Source organism: Camponotus floridanus, unplaced genomic scaffold (genome assembly GCF_003227725.1).
Source record: "Camponotus floridanus strain SB8 unplaced genomic scaffold, Cflo_v7.5 scaffold71, whole genome shotgun sequence".
NCBI lineage: Eukaryota > Metazoa > Arthropoda > Insecta > Hymenoptera > Formicidae > Camponotus > Camponotus floridanus.
Window position 1 is genome coordinate 163,077 of NW_020229840.1, and position 22,151 is coordinate 185,227.

Below are 22,151 nucleotides of genomic sequence, written 5' to 3' on the forward strand. Positions count from 1 at the left end.
GATAAAATAGAAACTTGTATGTAGCATGAGAGAAATATGAAATCTCTCAAAGATTCGAGAATATATTTGAATTTTGATTTACTTGTAAACATCTTATAATTCTGATGTTAGATTTTTTGAATCTTTTTAATCATAGAATTATAGTATATATGTGTAAGTAGATCAAACTTCAATTTATTTTTCATTTTTCAATAATTGTATAAATAAAAAACCGATTAATATTTACTAAAGTGCAAATTTGTTTATGAGAATACGAACAAAGTCCTTTATCTTTAGTTGAAAATTGAATGAAGATACATACTTCAAAAAATGTAGGCATTGTTAATTATTAATGAACGGATTATCGTCGTATGCGTCGTATCTTCTTCCTTTTTGTTAGTAATCAAAAATATATACTATCTAGCGTATCACATGTAGACATTGAAAATAAATGTGTACTATGTGACTAATAAAAGCCTTGTACCATATGCTTTTTATAAATGGCATGAACTTTTTTTGCGCTTATGTTCTTAAAATGTATTTAAAATAGTAGACTTTATATTCAATATACAATTTAAGAATAAATCGTTTTTTTTAAATGATTTATTAAAATAACTTTTTCATTAATTAATCTCCATTTGTTTTTAATAAATAATATTTTCTAAAGAAATAGCATTTTCTAAATAAATATATTTTTCTTTATTTCCACTTTTAATAGTTAAAAAATGCGTTGCAAAAATGTTTTACGGACAAATATTTCTTTCTTTTTTTTTTCTCCTTGTATAATCGATGCATTCAAGTGCATCAATGTAGCGCGTGAAAGAGATAAAATGAAATTTCTAATGGGCACTAGGATTTCCGTACAATGTACAGTTGATATCAAGTATGATATCTATCGTTTTATCAAAAGGCACCAGATAACTCTACGGCCAATCGACTTCTTAAAGGCCTCATTAAACTGGTCGCAACTTCTCGAGTAATATGTTTGTTCGAGTCGAACGATACGGTTCGCATTTTTTTGTAACGCTTCGCGAAAATTGTTGCAACTTATGGTAAGTTGCTAATAAAGGTAGCCGAATGTTATACATTGACGTGTTGTGATTTGTGTGTGTGTTTCTTGTTTCGTGTCTAATGTACATTTGTTAGATTACAATAATGGTCGCAAATCGCTCTCGTAAATCTTTTTTCACGTTTTTCACATTCGATAAGAAGTGCCGAATATCAGAATATTTCATTCAATAAAATATCGAATAAAATATTGAGTCATCTGTAAATAAATATATGATTACGAATCCAATTCATCATCAAGTCAAGAATCGTATACAGGATGTTCTAAAAAAGGTGTGTCTGTGTACGTGTGTGTTGTGTAATATTTTATACGTAGAAATACTCGAAGTTATACAGAATTAGCATCAGATTTCTAGAATAATTACATCATACAATTAAATTATAATAATCACACATACAATTAAATTATTATAATTTTAGACCTTGAAACGATTTTATATATTTTGTTTTTTAAAAGATTTAATTGGATTATTAATTGACTCGTTTTTAAATTAAACACGATGATAATTTTCCATTCGTAAAACATTATGTTATACTTGAAATAATATTTTTACGCATAATTGTTTTAATCGATTTAGCTGTTGATCGTTTTATACAAGTTATATACACGTATACAAATATGCAAATAAAATTTTTGCATGCAATGAAAACAATTTAAAGATAAAAAGATTTTTTATGATATTTTAAATAACTTTGAAAAATTTCACATGATAGATTTGTCTTGCATAATATTGAATATATATTTACAACTTTCTTATCGTGCCAAGAGGCAAACTGATTATACATTATTATAATTGTCATATGCATGCAAAATCGGTGATATTGTCAGACTCCTGCAATTAACACCGTAATAATCGAGGTCAGCCTAACTTCTTTCTACACGAAAAATCACACGGCTGTGAAAATTGACAGCAGATGTGTAAAAATTTCACGTGGCACCTGACCATGGTTTCGTTTGACGATTTCGTTATTAACATTATTCTCTACGTGACAAATTCACACAAACCTCGGAATCTATCATTCGATCAAATATGGAATTTTACGCATGAATGAAAATTAACATCTAACAGTTTATTCTTAAAATAAAGGTCTCGCAAACATTTGCCATCTTTTATTCGTAATACTTGTTTAAAGCAATTAAGAGGTCGCTTCTTCAAATATCTATATCATTTAACAGATATTTTGAATACTTTCTTCAAGGATTTAATCTTATGTTCAATATAAAGAGATTTTTTTATTTTCAAATTTTATAATTTTATATTTTTTTTTTTAAATTTATTTTTATAATATTTTTTATTTTCAATTTTAAATACTATTACTATCTCTGATTTCTTGATGTTTGATTGAAACAACGAAATTATTTAACAACGTAATTCTTACAATTATGATTAATAAATCAATAATCGATTGATTAAAAAATGTCATCTATTTATCTTATCAATTTGTGAGATTTTTAATTAGAGAAAAATTATGATTTAATGAAATTCTACATCACAATTATGTATAATACCTATAAATTATCATAAAGGCGATTGATTGAGGTGCTCTATGTTTTCAAGATCGCGCGATCATTGCAGAATAGCTCTCTCAGAAGAATCGTGATTGCGAACGGATTTCCGCGCAACGACCCTCCGACCTTCCGAACAAAACAGCGCGGCGGAAGTCGTAAAAAAGTGTCATTGAATCTTCGATACAGAGTGCAATATTGTTGCGTGCGTGCCGAGACGAAATGCCGGCGCGGGACGGCCTTGGGGCCTCCATCATGACTCGAATCGAAAAGGAACCGTAGGTGTACGACCCGTTCATCGTCGCACCTGTCGAGCTACGGCGATATCGGCAGTGGAAAGTGGTCTCTCTCTCGTGGATGAAAGTAGTTTATTGCGGGAAACACGCCGACGAGTTTCCGTGCGCGCCTCCGAATAAACGTGTAACTTTTGTTGGAAGAATCATTGTGTACCTCGAGGTCTATCGGCGAATCGGAAATCGTTAGCTGGCTGACTTTTCATCCTGAACTGGAGGAAGAGCCGATTAATTAAGGTAGGTGTTGAGGAAAGCGAAGCTTGTCAGCATGATTGTTGACGAAAGCCGATTTATTGATAATTGCGTAAATTAAAAAATTAATTATTTAGAATATTGTTGTTTCTAATCAAGATATAGAGAAAAATCTGTGATTTTAATTTTAATAATGAGCTCTCTGAATTAAAAGTCAATACAAAAATGTTATCGAAAGAAGTCATGATTTATCGTAATTTTTTAATTTTTTATATATATTATATATACAAAAAATAGAGATTATACATATGTATGTATAGATGTGTGTGTTGTATATATATTCCTTGATAGATATATATATTATCTCTATTGATTAACGATAAGCTATAAGCATTTTCTAAAATGCGAAAAATGTGCCTTCTAATTTCTTATTATCAATTAAAAATTGTTAAAAATTGTTTGTAAAAATGAGTTAAAAGTTAGAAGGTGTTTATTTGCACTACAAAAGGTAATTGTAATGTATTGCCTGACAAAGTTATTAATACTCATCTATCAAGCACTTTATTAGGCCTCTATCATGTACGTAACACTAATGAATGTGTATTTGGTGATTAATTGAGTAAAGCTTTCAATGAAAATAAATCAATAAGGCGCTTATGGACGCTTGGCATGTAGCTGGGAATTCATTTCGATTGAATCATATAACCGATATAGCCGCGATAACCGATTGATAATTTTAATAGTTATTCCTACCGTTTCGTCGTCGACAAAACGACCCATTAAACACATCCTTTTTCGAACAGACATTAATCGTCCGCTAATCATTTAAATCATTAAATGCCACTCGATTTGGTTGATCCGGAAGGATTGAAAATGACAGGATGTAATTAACAGAGCTCGAAAGTTATCGTTGCTGACGTCCGAAGCGTGATTGCCAAAAAAAGATTACACATATACATACGTACCATTATATAAACCAAGCATTATTACACACGGAGCTATTAACATTAAATTAATCATCGCATTTCAAAAACTAACCAAGGCCCATTGTGTTGCCAATCTCTCTGACTTGCCAAAATCACACATGCATTATTATACGATTACAAACATCATCACTGCATCTTTATATCTTTTCAATAAAAGCTATCAGAAAAAGTATTAGAGTATCAATGTTTAAGACTCTATTATTATTGTTTATCGGCCAATCTTGGCAATCACGCTTAATAATCGACCGTAAATCGTTTTCGATATGGGCTATCATGCGATTATTTTTGAAGACATGTTACACTGTAAATAGTAAAAGATGCACCGAGCGTGAATATGGCAGAGAAAGTCTCGTCGCACGGACAATGAAAAGGTTCGTGGTGACTAGGTGAAAAATGTTCCACCGCAGTGTGGCATAACTGGGAATGAAAATATTTCCTCGACTCGTTTGTAGATTTCACTTTTTCTACGGTGTACTAACTGTCAGCTATATCAGAAGCGCGCCTTGTATTATCGTAATGAAATTACGTAATAAAATTATGTAATTTGCTTAGTATCTGCTAATATACGATTAAGTGACAAATATGCATTTAAACAATAATCTGATCCAAATATTAGATATGACATCGATCTCGACACATACGATATCAACGATTAATTCACAGTTTGAAATCTTTGTAAATTTATTAAAATAATTTTTTCATTATTAATTTTTCTATTATTAATAATTAATCTATTAAAATAATTTTTGTAATTAAATAATCTCTATAATTAGAAAAATTTGGCTTAAAACGTTGTGTTGAAATATAAAATGAAAGGGATAATTTTATAAAAAAGTTATTAATATGATAATAAGCGAAAGAGAGTATTTTACGAAATATTCTAGGAAGAAATCATTGTACGCAATTTATTTTAATCCTTAATAGCCTCGGTAGAATAAAGTGCTTCGTAATTCTACAAAAGCCATACGTGTGTTATCGGCTGGCAAAAATATCTACCTAATTTGTCGATCAATTTCGGCTATCTCTTGAAGCTTTTATAAAGGTGAAAAAAGCAACATATGAGAATCACAAAAATAGATATCAGAGAATTCCTATCAAACGCTTCCGCGATTTGCTCGATAAATTAATTCAAATATCTGTAAAAAGAATGTATAAACAAATATTGTTTAAAAAGCATATTTTAAATGGTTGTATATTTTATTGTACAGAATATTTGAAAGCACAATTTTACATTTCTATTAAAACTATTGTTTTAATATAATTGTTTGCATATATTCATATGATAGAATAAAGATAAATTTATTTTAATAAATGTATTTTATATAGTTTAATATATCACAGTTAATGTGTAAGTATAATTATTTGTAACAATTTTCTGTATAAGAAATTTTAAACGTGTACTTTTTTCCAAAGCAATATTTTCACTGTTCTTTCCTGCAATCGATAACTATGTCTTTGGAGTACACCAAGTATATGAACTATAATATTTAACAATTCTATTTTCAAGAGGGAAGAAAGGGAGGAGATGAATTAAGCTTTAACTGCAATAAATTCGATTAAATTCGATTACTTCTTAGATTAATTTTGAAAAAATTATATTCAAATAGAAAAAATATTCCAGAATATTGCTGCTTGATATTGAGTTGTATTTTGTTATATTTTGTTTAACACTACTTGCATAAGAAAAATAAAAAGGCGAAAGCTACCACCGAGTTTTGCAGATTCTTATCTACTCATTCATTAAAAGAAAGGATAATTAGAATGTGCGCATTGGAACATAATTACGATCGATATTTCTCGACGCAGAGGGAATTTTGCAATGACTCTAATGAGAAACGCAAACCTCTCTGGAATGCCGGCGAATACATGTTTTCAATTACGTTATTATCGAGACATTTGTTGGTATTGTTCTTTCAGATATCCGTGAATTCTTCGAAAAAAACACTTAAAATTATATTCCATTTACCTGCCACGAGAATCTCAATTTTCCTGACAACGAAGAAACTGTCGAGAACCGTCTCGATCTTCTCTATCTGCCTCGTCGCTTTATCACCCACAATCGATGCCATGCTGTGCACCAGGCAGACTTTGCAGGCATAAAAAAATCACGAGTGTGCATTATAGTTGATTGAAACGAAAGGGAGACAGAAAGAGAGAGAAAGAGAAAAAAAGACGAGGTAATCAGTCAGAGGGAGTGTTTCGAGTGGCCCATTTCCCTTATCACGATAAAGCGTCAGTTTGACTTGGCGCGACCATCACGGAGAATCGGCACAGGTAGTGCACGGGGTGATTCACTTTTCGATTGCCATTCATGCGATCAGTCTTCTCGCGGATCTGTCGCCGCGATGAGTACAACAGCCGCGAATTCGCTGCCGCCGTCATCGCCGTTGTCATCATATTATAATTGTAATCGAGGAATGATTTGAAATCGGCACGTGAGACCGCAACGGAGCGAAGATGGACATGGAACTGGTGACCCGAGTGTCATTGAGCTCTCTGCAAACCGACGATGGTCGTATCATCTCCCCCAACAGCTTCGACGAATGGACGTGGTCTAGTCTGAGGGTAAGTAATTGATTAATTATCTGTTTTAACTGGTGAACGTTTAGAAAGTAAACACATGTGAACAATATATATATGTGAACAATATATATGTATATGAGGATAAATTCCAATGCCCTTATTTATTTTATTTTTTTATTCCTTGCACGCTATCAATTTGTTATTTATCTCTCCATTACAATTTATTGGCTAAATATTACTTTTATTTGTTATAATTAAGAATTCGGATTATATTACTTTTTATGCCGAGAACATCGTAATATTTTAAATGATTTCTTCAAAAAATGTTTGAACAACCGGAGCTTTGCATATTACATTATACATTACATCTTAAAACTTTTTAAATCAATTGAATATTTTAGAGAGAAAGTATTTAAATTTTCTACAAATATATCTGGAATATACTTAGCTATGAATTTTTTCCAAGACTATTAGAGCTTATTATAAAACTTAAAAAGCATATTATAAAACTTTTTGAGATATATAAATACCAATTGCAAAAAATTGCAGCATATATCTCAATTTTATCAGCAGCGTATATTTCAATTTTGAATTAAAAATTCGAACTATCAAAAAATCCTGTCTTTTGTATTAACTAAAAATATACAAAATGTTTTGGCAACATTTAATATATTGAATAATTCAATTGATATTGAATATTGGTAATTCAATTTTTAACATCAACGAGTATAATTATAAAACAGATATAATTACAAAACAGATCAAGAAAATTAAATCCACCTGACAAGGTATGCGAAGAAAATAAGATTACAGGAAAATTTTTAACGCGAAGTTACTATCAGGAGAGAATGATTCGCTAAGCAGAGTAAGAAAGAGAATAAGAGAAAGAGAGAGAAACAGAGAAAAGAATTCTTTGAAAGTGCATCTTATCGACGGTTCTGCGATTGATTTATCTGTATGACCGAAAGATATTACATATAACATTTGCACGAACGCAAACTCGAAGAAATTAATGCAAAACCGGAAGAGATTCTTCTATTTACCTTTTTTTCACTTGTATAAAAAATAGCAGCCTAATCTCTTCATGTGCGATTTCAAGTTATTTACCGTGTTATCAGCACGCGTATCAGTAGCAGCATCCGATAAAGTTTTAGAAAAAAAATGGTTCGATTACCGATGTGCGTTCTTCATTTTAATCCATTCAATTGTGGCGTGCAGGTTCTTTGTCATAAACTTGTCACTGGTAAGTCCAGCTGAAATTTTCACACATTTCTCTTTTCATTCTAACGATTCGATTTAATATCGATTTTTTAATATATATTTATCTATCTTTATTGGAACACTTTTTATTTTTAATTTGTTATAAACCATCTTAGGATTATTTAAAAAATTATACCCTTCAAATTATAGTGGATTATTCCAAATCGTATAAAATTTTGCATGAAATTGCACTATTCTAAACTAGAAAGAAAATTTTATCATTTTTCTAATTTATCTCACAACAGTTCGATCCTTTATAGTCGTAATCAAAGCTCGATAGCTCGAAAGCTGACGAGGGGAGTGATTAAAAAATATCTAACACAATTAATTCTCTCAATACTTAGATGCATCTATAGAAAGCATCTTCACATTTGATCTAATATTATTATTGTTCAATATGATAGTAACCAATGAACCAATACTATTGTCCTTAATATTTCGAAGAGACAAAAAAAAAAGAGGAATGACGGACAAAATTGAGATATATAGAGCGAGAAACGAATTAAAAAGAATGAGAGAGAGAGAGAGACAGAAAGAACGAAAGGAGACCTGCTGTGCGAATTTGAGATTGAAGATCAATATTCAGCGAAACAAGAGAGAGAGAGAGAAGGCGAGATTCGCCGAGCTGCGAACGGCAACGAGCGGGCAAAACGCACGCGCGAGACGAAAGTACGGAAGCACGTTTCCCCCGGGCTGTTGCTGCTGCTGCTGCCGGCTGCAAGTGGAGGTGCTTTTAAGCGCACCTTGCCTAATTGCACTTTAGACGGACGTAATTTTTCGGCGGGTGTGGTCGTATCGCGAAAAGTCACACTTTGCTTCGAATCGTAGTGTAAATTTCGGCCAGTGACACGTGAGTATCCGCAAGCGAAAGCAGAGGCATTCTACCTCTTTCGTGAATCTAGGCTCCGATAATAAATGCTGTGCGTACGCATTATCTGAATATCGTTAATTGCCAGAATAACGATAAATTTAATGTACGCTTGGTGATCAATAATGCACAAAATATCTCGAAATAATTATGTAAGGAAATTTTATCACGATGCAGATACCTTTCTAAAATTCTGCGTTCAATACTTTGTTGAAATAACAATAATATTCATTTTATTTTATTACAAGATATATATTGGAAAAAACTTTAAATAAGAGACTTTTCAAGATTTTTGTTTTCAGATTTATCAAAGAAAAAGATAGTTAAGCATTTTGAATAAATTTTAAATTTATATGATTAAAAAGTAGGTTGATAAATTCTAACGAGACAAAGATGTATGAAATTTTTCCAAAGAAAATATTTTATTTGTGTGTGTGTACCTATAAATTTTTAATTTGTGGCATTTGTGACGTTTTGTTTAGAACATAATTAATTGTTTTTTAATCGCTACTCGATGCAGCATTCTTTAGTTGTTCCTATGAATATTTCCTTACGAATATTTTTCAATAAATAAAGCAAGGATATTTTTTAGACATCACATATATCTTGTCAGCATTCAATAGTCCACATTCAATACTGGGGCTCGGCGACTCAATATTCAATACTCAGCAGTGCCTAACATTAAACTCTTAAGATAAAAGATTCTTAACTCAGAAATATTAATTAATTCTGAATTATTGCTGCGAAAATGTAATAGTCAATATTTCAGGAAGAGTATTTTCACTGTTGCTTCCAAATTTATTACATAAGATAAATCGTCAAATGAAAGAAATTTTTATTGAGATAATTATTAAGATTAATTATTGTATATAAATTATATAACAGTCGATTTTTCTGCGCAAATTATTAAAATTACGTTTCCTCCAAATATCAAAGAATTGAATTTATTGAAGAGATATGAATGTATCACATAGCGAAGAATTATGCGAATGCATCTTGCTATGGCATTACATGCAACGTAGAAGTGATCCCGGCCATAATCCCAGCACTTTAATAGCTCGAGGCGCACAGATCCAACGGGAGCTTGTGGTGCATTCCATAGTGCATGCTAAAGTAAGTGGGACTGCAACTCATGACGGATGTGGTTTATCTTTTTTACGAGCCTAGTTGTGTAATTTATGCCACGCGCCACGTACACATGCGATTATCAGAACGCCAACGACCGTCGTGCAGGCGGAAATGCCGAGAAAGACGCAGCAATCTTCTCTTCTGTGCATGTAAAGGGTTGCAAGTCGAAAGTTCAATCTTCGCGACACGTTGCGAATGTCAATTTGTGGTGCGCGTCATCTCGTGAAAACTTACGTGAGATAAAAGTGATGAGAGTAAATGAATGACAAGTCATTAATTCAATTGATCAGTTGATTAATCGACTATTAAAGCCATTTTCATCGTTGTATGACACATTCTGAAAAGAAAATTAATCCAACGCGTTGGAGCAGAAGATGCTTTCTGGATATTGAAGAGAATAAAAAACGACAGATTCTCGTATATCATAAGAGACTGTACAATATTCTCTATTCGTAATTTATTGTATGATTTGTTTCATACTGTGTTTCATAAATGTTTTGATACGAAAATCCATCGGGCACTAAAAGTGTAATATAAAAGATGATGTAAACTCGATGTATTCTTATATATTTAAAAGTCTTGCATCAATTAAAATAACGCTGTTCTGATATAAAAGGAGATTCTTGCTCCGATATAAAAGGACATCTCTTGTTCTCTCTGATGGCATGGAGTCATTCACTAAATTGGAGTCCTGACGTAATCATTGATTCATGGATCACGGAACAAAATGTATAATAAAAGTCTCCGTCATGGACGAAATGCAAAAAAACGATTCTTAGACGGATTTGCTCGTTTCCTTCGAACCAAAATCCATGCTCGCTCGAGACGAGTTGCAACGTTGTTTCACACAATGACAATGTTATCCATTCTCATAATCTATATTGACTGATGTCTCAACGTTATGGAACGATAACAGAGTGCATATACTCTGATAAATTTATAACTCAACTTTTGAAATGAAGAGCAAAGATACTGTTTATCAAATCGATTGTTAATGAATATGTGCATGGTTTTTTGATTTATTATTTTTGCATTTAATTGGAAAATAAACTATATGATGAATTACTGTAAAGATTTGTGTTGAATTATTATATAATACGAATGAGAAAAGGTGTCCATATATCGTTTTGAAAATGGAGTTCTTTTTTAATCTAAAAATTAAAAATTAAATTAGAGAATTACATATGAATTATTACGAATGGATTACATCTTATTAAAATTAACAAGTGCTTTAAAAGTTTCTTTGAAAAATAAAATTTCGCTAATAGTACACGTCTCTTCAATTTTTTATTAAATCACTAAAATGTCTACAAGATTAACGATTGTATAGTTTTGCCGCAATAAGCACTTTTTCGTGTCTCATGTGCGAATATCTGGAACATCGGTTATCTATAATAATTTGCCGATTCGATGGCGAATCGATTACAATCTCATGCAAACTTTCACTTTCAGAAACAATTCAAGTACAAGAGCCTAGAAAAGCTATATACGATCTATCAAAGGCGATTACAATATGGTTATCTCTCAATATTCATTTTGCTGCAACTGGTGCTTGGATTCATATATTGTTTGATTCTCATGGTAAGTTTATTTACTTAAGATATAGTATTCTATATATATCTGGCAATATTATAAATGTATATGAGTCTTCAAGTAACACAAGTAATCGGAAAATCAGACGAATGAACAATCAATTAATAAGAGACTAAGAAAAAAAATAGTAATATTATTTTTATATTTTTTTTATTGTAATAATTATTAATATTATTTATATTTATTCTTATTATTATTATTAATATTATTTATATTTATATTTATTATTATTTATTCTGCGATGTGGGTTTTAAAAAGCTTACAAGTATACAAGATTTTAAGAAGATTACAAGTATTTAAGTAGGAATCTTGGGAATCTATAACAATAACATGATTAAGAGACAGATGTTTGTACTTCTTCTCTTTGTATTTAGGTCATTAATGAGGAATGTTGGCCGGACATCGTAGTTTACTGTATCGTAGGCGCTCTGCTTTGTCCCATGATCGCCTTGTCATTCAGATCGAAAATCATCGCCAAAAACACTTATTTGCCAATCATGCTTTCCTGGCTGATCGTTGTGCTCTTGGTCGCCGCTGACCTAGCAATTCCTCTGTATTATACCTTCACCTATCCCGAAGGTATTCCGATAAGGTACTGATAACTCAACTTGCGAAGTGAGCAAATAATTGTGCAAGGTCTCGCATTTGATTATTATCGTTACTGTAGCATTAACCTTCAATGGAGACTTCCTAATGATAGTTACCTCTTTAACGAACAGTTTATCGAAATTATTCCGCGATAATTGTCCGTCTAAGCGTATAAATATTTATCACTGATAAAAATAAATGTATTCTTTTTTTAATTTCGTTATTTAGAGGAAAAAACGGCTGATACTACAAGAGTTGATATCATCTCTAATCGAGTATATGGCGCAAAATAACCATTATCGACATAAATGAGATATTTTTAGAATAAAGTTTTGCGCATCATGTGACTGACAATTACGCAACGTATTTTTGTATTTGCAATTATGACAAGCTAAAAAATTTTAAAAATTAAGAAACATAGCAAACATAGCAAACATAGCAAACGTAAGAAAATTTTTCTGAAAAAGCGCAATTTACATAATTTGCTGTAAAACGTTACGACATGTAATAATTTGTTAGCAAAACATTATTTTGCAATGTAAGATATCTAACAGGTTTTTCAACAACAGAAGAATGCGAAGTATAAAGATTTCAATTATCCTTGATGCGTACATGGTCTACAGTTTCGCGATTGCATTTAAAAATCTCTCCATGCAATAGCGCGATTACATTTTAGCTCTTTTAATTTTCATTAATAAGCACAGATCTGCGAATTTGCAACCACATATGTACTGCTATATACATATAACATCTATACATATTTCACTTTTTAGACCGGCATACGCGACACACGCGCTTCTCGCTTGTTATGTGTTTCTGCCGATCACGAAGAATTCACATGCTTTCGTGCTCGGCCTTACCGCCACCATATGTTACTTGGTGACCTTGTCGTTAGTCACCTACAGCAACACCGATCACAAGGTAAGCTCGCTACCGATAGCGGCGTAACTGCCTGATATAATCCGCGAGATTGACGCGAAATAAGTATAGAAAAGAATATAATCCTTTTTTTTCTTTTTCTCACCTACAGATTATCAGTGATGCAATATACTTTGTGTGCATAAATGGCCTGGGACTTTACTTCAGGTTCATGAACGAGGTCGTCATCAGACGCTCTTTTCTAGATCGCCGAAAGTGTGTCGAATCTACGCTCAGACTTAACTATGAAAAGGATCAAGAAGTAGGTCTAGATTAATAAATTGGATTGGAGTAGATTTATCATATTTGCCAAGTAAAAAATATTTTGCAAGAATTTTTTTGATTAAAAATAATTTTAGTTTTAATACATTTTTTATTTAGAAAGAAAGATTTTTTTTTAAATCTTTTAAAAAGATTCCTAACTTTAATGGAAGTAGTATAATAGTAATAAAATACGCACGTCAAATCTAAACAGTACTTCGTATGGGGAATGTGTAAGACATGAATTCATGATGCTAGGCACGTAAGCTCGTTTAAGCAGACAGCTGTAAGCACATTGTGAATTCCTTTTGCACTTTAATTCTCTGAACATGGACACACTATGCTTTACTGTGATATTTCTACGTCCATGAAAAATAAAGACATGAAAATTTCAGACACTAAAAATTCCCGATGCTAGACATGTAAGCTTTAAATAGACTGTTGTAAGCACACTGAAAATAAATTCTTTTTGTCTTTTGTAATTTAATTTTTTGAACACGGACACTATGTTTTGCTCTGTGATATTTCTATGTCTATGAAAAATAAAAAGACAAAAATTTCTAAAAATTTCGAAGATATATTAATAATAAGAAAAATTAAAATTACGGGAATTTTAAATTGAGATTTAAGAAAAGTCGGGGTTTTATCGAGAGTTCAGAATAATAACGCGACATTTTCAGGAACAATTGACACGCAGTATATTGCCGCAACATATAGTGGCGAAAATAAAAAAAGATTTTAGAGATATTTTCAAGTTCATAGAGGAGCACAAGAAAAGTCCTGCGCCGAAAGGCAGGCCTCATGGCAGGTACATGTTACTTTCATGAGACAAAATGAGATTTTCAATTATATGATTATTAATTAATCACAGGAAATGATTAAATTAATCATCCTGCTTTTAGCGATCTATGCGTAGAGACGCACAACAATGTGAGCATCTTGTACGCGGACGTGGTGAATTTCTCTGGACTTACCGTAACGTTGCCGATACGAAAACTCGTGGATACGCTGAACGACTTGTTCGGTAGCTTCGATGAGGCATCGGAAAAACATAACGTGTTGAGAATCAAATTTTTGGGCGACTGTTATTACTGCGTGAGCGGCGTGCCTACGCCGAATTCCCAACATGCCAAAAGCTGCGTTGATCTCGGTAAATAACAATTTATTTACGTTTCATATCATCTCGTGAAAGGTAGGGTGATGTAGATGCCTGATAAAGTCCAAGATTCCAAGTTTCCAAGACCTCTTTGTGCATGAATGGAATGGATTTCGAAGATGCTCCTAAAATATGTGTACATGTTAATTATTATAATATATTATAATAATTAAATATATTATTATTTAATTATTATAATATAATTATTATTTTATAATTTATAATTTAATTATTATAATATATTATAATAATTAAATATATTATAATAATCAGGACATATAAGAGAGAGATTTCCTTTATTAAAAATATTTAAATATTAATTAAATATTTATTAAATGTAATTAAATATTATTTTTTGTGATAGGCCTCGATATGATAAAAATCATCAACGAGGTCAGAGCGAGAGTCTATCGCGAGAGCGGTGTCGACGTGAACATGAGGATCGGCGTGCACTCGGGCAACATAATATCCGGAATTCTGGGCACAAATAAATGGCAGTACGACGTTTGGTCGCGCGATGTGGTGATAGCGAACAAAATGGAGCAAACTGGAAAACCCGGCAAGGTGCACGTGACTCAGCAAACGCTGGATCTCGTTAACGTGAGCGATTACAATTACGTCCCGGTCGAAAGATTGGACGACGAAGTCCTGCGAAAATACGGAATACGCAGCTACCTCATCACACCGATCTCGTCGAAAATACCGGTACCGACGCGGTGCGTGTCTCCCAGTGGCGTAGGAAAATGATAATTCGTATCTATAACGTCGTCTTAAGTCAGTTTAAATCATTTTTAATAATAAATTTTTAATTTATAATAATAATAAAAAATTTTTAATAATAATTTTTCTAATGATTATATAGTTTGTTTTCTCTTGCAATCGTTATACGCTTCGTAGATCCTACATGTTATAAAAAATCAAACATTTAATCTTGAGTGAATACTCCTACGCCACTGATTTTTCACATTGTCCTTTAGTCGAGCAAATTCCCATTGAGTTTCGCATCGTTGACAGACGAACTTTGTTGCAGAACAGCGAGAACAGTTTGAAGGTCATTAGTTCGGACTCGCCGATTCTGTCGTATCCTACGCCTAAACATTACATCAAGTACTACAATGGGCGCTGCAACAACATTATCAGCAACGCTTCTAGGGTGAAATTAACAAACAATCAGGCGGACGTTTTCGCGAGCACTTATAGACGAAGAACGCACTTCATGGATTCCTGCTTGCGAGATTATCATCTAATGTTGAAAGCGGCAGACGCCGAGATGGAGAACGCTATTAATCAAATGCCTCTCAATAAATGGGAGTAAGTTTTTTACAATTTTGTATTTTAATAAAGAGAAACATCCATTAAATTTTTTTTCATGTTTGAAGATTTGATCTTTGAATTTTTTTTATTGGAAAATAAATTCAACATACATCTTTAAAAGTCAAGCAAAATTATCTTTAAAGAATAAAAATATTAATCTGCATATAAATTAAAATAATATTTATTATAATAATTCAATCTTTTTCATTTTTCTAGACAATGGAGCAACTGGAAGCATATAAATCCACTTATCCTGACATTCCGGCAATGGAGTTGGGAGATTCCATTTCTGCGTGAACCGGATCCTCTTTTCAAGTTTTACATAGGCTGTTCTGCCTTTGTGCTACTCTTCATGGGATTCATTTATCTCGTACCCACGCTTATGCACTCCCAGTACATATATCACAAATATCAGTCTGATAATTGTAAATGTCATCAATGTAAAAAAAATGTAATAATTACAAAAGTTTCATTAAACTTTCAGGTGGAATCTGAGAATAATTGCCAGTTACTCATCAGTAATGATGTTTCTGATCATTTTAATACCTCTCACGTGGATGCACTTTGTATGGAATCGTTGGAAGGATCCACACGACGAACACGAAGGAAACGTTCCGCATCCACGGAATAAATTGCTATATTTCTTTTACCAAACAAGCGTAAAGGTGAATATATTATTTATATTACCTCTTGCGTTTATCTTTACTATATATATATTTTATCATTCAACGTCATTTTTTCTATTTATTTTAATTTGATGCAGGTCGTATGGAGCGCCCTTTTGAGAACAATCTTGTACCTGATAATCACGATAATGTTGGCGGCATGCGCCATGTTTGACTTGATTGTAAGAACTTTTCTCCAATTATTTTTTTTATTTTTCTACCGATTATTTTGCATGCTTTGCGAATTTAGCTTTTCTTTCTCTGCGATATAAGATCGTTAAAGTAATTGCTTTTTAATTATAAATTAGAAAGAAGAAAACTTTTTTCTAACGTAATGAAAAATATCAAAATTTTTTTCAGTTCGAATGTAACAATGTAAACAATAATATAACATCCAGCGTGGAAATTGGCGCCTCCAATTTAGAGTGCATGGCTACACCTTGGGTAAGATTATTTAGTAGGTACACGGTGCAGAATTTCATTCACATGAAATTTTTTTGTCTCAACGATTTTGATGTTACTATTAATTCCTTTTTTATAGCAAATGACAGAAACATGCTCGTTGGCAATCCTCACGAGTTTCCTTTTTCTGAGAGTCCACTATGCTTTGAAATTCATGATAGGTATCTGCGTGGTAGTCTTTTATGCATGGAATGTTTGGGTGCATCGATCTATATTTCAGGTATGTTATGCGTATTTTTTTTTAAATAAAAATAATCTTGTTTTTCTTTAAAACGTACAAAATAAAATGTATTTTACACATATTCTTCAGTTGAGCGACACGTGGAATCCTTCTTTGGACCCGAGACTAGCTCATATATTGACCGTGGTGTTTCTCACATTTTCTTTACATCTTATTGATCGTCAGGTGAATTTCCCAAAATCACATTTGTGTGGAATCTTTCTGCCGTTATTTGTTAATGAGTTAACTTTTACGAACATCTTCGTTTAGGCAGAGTACCTGAGCAGGCTGGATTATCAATGGAAACGTCAACTAACAAAAGAACAGGATGAAGCGTTTCATACGAGGAATGCCAATAAGCTTCTACTCCGTAACATTTTACCGGAACATGTTGGTACGCTTTTTTCAACAATTAATATTCAATTATTCAACAATTATATACAGTTATTTATATATTTCTCTCGAATATCCAATCGATATATTGACTAACATGATGAAAATAACGTATAACAATAATATCTGATATTCGAAATAATTACTCGAGATTAATTATCCCGTCACTCGCTTGATTTTAGCGGAATTTTATTTGAATATGAATCGAAGCGAGGAGAACGAACCTTATCACGAGTCTCACAATAACGTGGCCGTAATGTTCGCCTCTCTGATAGGGCTGTCAATCGACGAGAGCGACATTCTTATCGATCTGAATGAGATTATCTGCGAATTCGACAAATTACTCTTTGAACCCTATTTCGTGTGTCGTATCGAAAAAATAAAGGTTGCTGGTGAGTGTTTTATGAATAATTAATTTCCTAAAAAATGATGAATAGAATAATATTTAGGGACATGATCTAAAAAACAACTTTGACATTTTCATTATCATATCAATCAAAGCTGTGCCTAAAATAAAATGCATACTTATTATTAGTTATTTATATAGCTTTAAATTTATAAGTTCTAAATCTTATTTAATTATTATTTAAAACTCTAAATAAAAACTTATTTAAAAAGAGTGCTTATTTAATACGCAAATATAATATAATCATATAAATATAAATATAAATATATATATATATATGAAAATGTATGAATATAATGATTTCATAAACCTTTCATTTCATGGAAAAATTACTTTAGTAAATTTTACAAATCTACTAGCGAATAATGTAAAAAAAAGAAATATTATAAAATTTTCTCTATATTATCATTTTTTATAACAGGAACAACATATATGGCAGCTTGTGGATTAGAAGCTAGTCGACGCAATTCGATGCATAGCACCGAGAGCGAAGATGATTTTAACGATAATGTGGTCAAGGTGATGGCGCAATTCGCCGTAGAAATGATGTCCGTGCTCGATAAAATGATCGCGAGGTCTTTCGTCACTTCAAAACCATATAAGTGAGTAATTGTAAACAGGCATACATAAAAAATGGCGAGCAAAATTGTAAAAAATTGTGAGAAATTAATTAAGATATGAGAATAATATTGTATAGAGCTTAAATGGCAACTATATATTTCCTAAAGAATTACCAATAATATATATAAAATTTCCTTTACCTGATTTTTCAGATTAAGGATCGGAATTTCTCATGGAGAAGTAACGGCCGGTGTCGTGGGAGCTCAAAAACCCTTGTACGATATTTGGGGCGATGCCGTAAATATGGCATCCAGAATGGACACCACTGGAGTACCTGGAAAAATACAAGTAAAATTTTTATTACCATTTACGAGACGAGATAAATTTGTGAAATCGATCATGTACGCTAATTTACATTACGATTCCTCAGGTGACAGCGGATACGGCTGCCATCTTGGAACAACAGAGTGTCAAGTGTCATTTACGTGGTGAAACATACGTGAAACCAAAAGGAAAAGTCACGACGTACTTCGTGGGTATCGATGAGAAGGAAATGTTGGAAAAAGCGGATTCTGAGGAGGAAGAGAGCACTAGTTTATGACAAATAACGAATGATGATTCAGATTAATTTTAAAGGTCAAGCTATATCTCCCGACAAATATCGTCTAAAAAAGCATACAGGGTGTAATCGAACAGTCGTTCTCTACTGTTATACTATTGTACGTATTTGTTTCTAAATAACTAAAATGATTCCAATAGTAGTAATTACATATAAAGGAATTTCTGTAACATATATGTTATAAATTAATAGAATTAACACAAGAAGAACGTGAGTAGCAATGAAAACATCCTTTTATGATGAATCTCTTGTCTCATCGTTTCGCATCGTTTTAAGATGAATCTCTTCATCTCTAATCTCATATCTCTAATCATTTAATATATCAAATATATTTTTTTATTCTATTTTTAAAAAAAACATCCATTGTCACAGTAAATGAGATAAAACACAATAAAATAGAGAAATTATTCTATATAGTTATATATATAATTACATGTAATATCGAATAATATTTATATATATATATATATATGTGTGTGTCTGTGTAAAGATATATACATATATAAATTTTTAACATTACATACAATATATCAATATTTACAGTGTAAATAAATATAGTCGATACAAAGATGAAAATGATGGTATTGTTTGAACATATAGGAGACGGCTTACGAGTTACACTCTGTAATGTTTGAGCGAGCAAGACCGGAGAGAAACCAAAGAAAGTGCGAGAGACCAAAGAATGAGAAGCGCGAGAGATAACGCGTGAGAATAAAATAATGTAAGAAAATATACCTCAAATCAATTATATAGGTTGTACTCTCGATATATCGCGATAATGATTATTTCCCGCCGGCCACACTTATCGCCGTGTCATACTGCTAATCAAAAGATGAAAGAAATCAATATATATTATTAACAATTTTTTTATTATATACAAAAGAATTACATTGTACAGCTCCGAAAGATGCATACGGTATTTTTTTTGCATCATGTTACTTTACACGTGCAAATAATAATTACTAATCAATATCTTTCACTAAAAATGATAAATCGTTAACTTGTCCATCATTAATTTGGTTTTCTTAGATCAAAAGCAGAATGATACAGTCGCAAAGTGATATAATTTAATATTTGTCTTCTCTAAGATATGCACATCTCTCTAACGATTATAAATGACGATACGTCGCAATAAGAAATTATATAATGAAAAGAAAGTTTTTTTTCACTTCATGGTTCAAGCAAACGAATTTTTTAAATTTGAAGATATTAATGTAAATGTATTACAAAACCGTAAGGCATTCTTTTTCCTATATTTGTCTATTTTTTGAGTATTGTGACTCATAACAATTGCGATTACGTATCAAAAATACAAAACCGAGATTGCAAAAAAAATAATTTATTTTTATATCAAATGCAGTAACGACAAAGCGATCGTTTGTTTATTTGTAAATATCTTTTGTATATATATTTTTTAAATATTATAAAAATAATTGACTAAAATGTGATTATATCTAACGATTTGAATAAAATATTTATTACTGTATATTTGCTTCAATTTTTATTCATACCTCATAAATCCTTTAATTATAATTCTAATATCACGTCACAAAAAACTTAAATCAATATCTTTATGGATAATTAACATCAAAATACTACATGTTTGGTATATTAATATATTATTGATATATAAAATTATAATTATAGGGATAATAAATTTTATTGCCAATGTAATTGTTAATAAAGGTCAATCTCTTTAATAAGGCAATGTACAAAACTTATCGCATACACAGTATGCACATCTATTTTATATCGCGATATAAAATTCATTAACATTTGTCTAGAATTAAATAATTAAACATTAATTACAAGATAATTCATTGGGATAATCGAACCTCGCTTATTAATAGAGTTTCGGATCGATTATTCTGCCTCCTTCACTCACCCTCTCTTCTCTCATTCTCTCATTCTCTCTCTCTCTCTCTTTCTCTTTCACACTCTTTCACTCTCACTCTTTAATCATTTCTCATTTTCTCCTTTTTTAATTCAAGTATATTCGTTTAATTTAATTAAATTGCAGAAGCACTCGTGATATTGTCATACATCAAAAAATAAGATATATTACATTGCACCAAAAAATACAAGATTAAAATTAATTTTAATGAAAAAGGCACTTCCAACTAGAATATTATTTTACATAAATCATATAATCTCAATAACAAAGAATGCCTTCACTATCATTTTGAAATCAAAATGTAGTTTAAAAAAAAAGTGTAGTATATATACACACATAACAGGCTGCCTCAAATATATATATATATATATATATATATATATATATATATATATATATATCAGTATAATAGTGCTACCAAAAAACTGGAAGCGGATTTTTTAGTGGTTTAAGAAATAGATGTAGAATTGTCTTAAAATTAAATTTTTCAAGTAAGCTTTAATTAATATTCAAAGCGAAAAATTAGCTTAATTGCAAATTTATTTTCTTCTTTAGTAGTAATTCTTTAGTGTAATTTTTATTTTTATTAATGAAAAACTTTATGATTTAGACACTTATTTAAAAATAAATCGGATAATAATTATGAAGAAATGAGATTCTATGTTGTAATGTATATCTTAGAATCACTCTATTTATTGAACAACTTATTCGATACTATTTTATTCTAATTGATAATAAATATTCAATTGTTTAGCTAAATACTATATAGAGAAACTTTTATTTATGTTAAAGAGCTTAAGTCAAACAGAGGAAACATTATTTTTTACTTATTTTATAATATTTTATAATAAATTGTTAATTAACAATTGTTAAATATGTACACAAATCAGCAGCGTCTGCACAGCTTTGTCTTATTGAACAGTATAAATATTCGACAGAATAAAAAATAAAAAAAATGCTTGTTCTACATATGTATATATATATATATATATATATATATATATATATATATATATAAATTTGCGTTAATTTTTTTCACTTTCTCTTTAAAAGCTGATATTTAAACAAAAAATTTTAAAGAAAAAGTATAAAAAAAATTGTGTGTTAATTTTGTCTAGAGTATATATATAAATTTAATAAATATCTTTTTCTTAAATATCATATGTAAATTTTAATGTACACATACACACAGACAGACAGACACACACACATACACACGCACGCACGCACGTATATATATACACACAAATTTGTACGTTGCATATTTAAAAAAAATATTTATTAAATTTATTTTTTA

The 22,151-nt window shown here is 31.0% G+C and overlaps 1 protein-coding gene across 3 annotated transcripts; it reads left to right on the forward strand.

The window, feature by feature from the left end:
- The first annotated feature begins 2,599 nt into the window (after positions 1-2,599).
- Positions 2,600-20,329, forward strand: LOC105251237 (adenylate cyclase type 2). 3 transcript variants are annotated; one of them, XM_020027494.2, is made up of 22 exons: positions 2,600-3,084; positions 5,943-6,590; positions 11,257-11,385; positions 11,772-11,989; positions 12,759-12,906; positions 13,016-13,165; positions 13,845-13,972; positions 14,067-14,314; positions 14,685-15,036; positions 15,356-15,631; positions 15,851-16,027; positions 16,119-16,299; positions 16,398-16,481; positions 16,660-16,743; positions 16,841-16,981; positions 17,072-17,167; positions 17,252-17,375; positions 17,557-17,766; positions 18,202-18,382; positions 18,554-18,689; positions 18,772-19,060; positions 19,561-20,329. In XM_020027494.2, exons 2-21 carry the CDS (start codon positions 6,483-6,485, stop codon positions 18,940-18,942), a joined length of 3,342 nt encoding a protein of 1,113 aa, XP_019883053.2. In that variant the 5' UTR covers positions 2,600-3,084; positions 5,943-6,482; the 3' UTR covers positions 18,943-19,060; positions 19,561-20,329. The 3 variants fall into 3 exon arrangements, with proteins under 3 accessions (XP_019883053.2, XP_025269697.1, XP_025269696.1); XM_025413912.1 differs by lacking the exons at positions 2,600-3,084; positions 5,943-6,590 and adding an exon at positions 9,806-10,058 and having other exon boundaries at positions 14,685-15,025; positions 15,351-15,631; XM_025413911.1 differs by lacking the exons at positions 2,600-3,084; positions 5,943-6,590 and adding an exon at positions 9,807-10,058.
- The last annotated feature ends 1,822 nt before the right edge of the window (positions 20,330-22,151 follow it).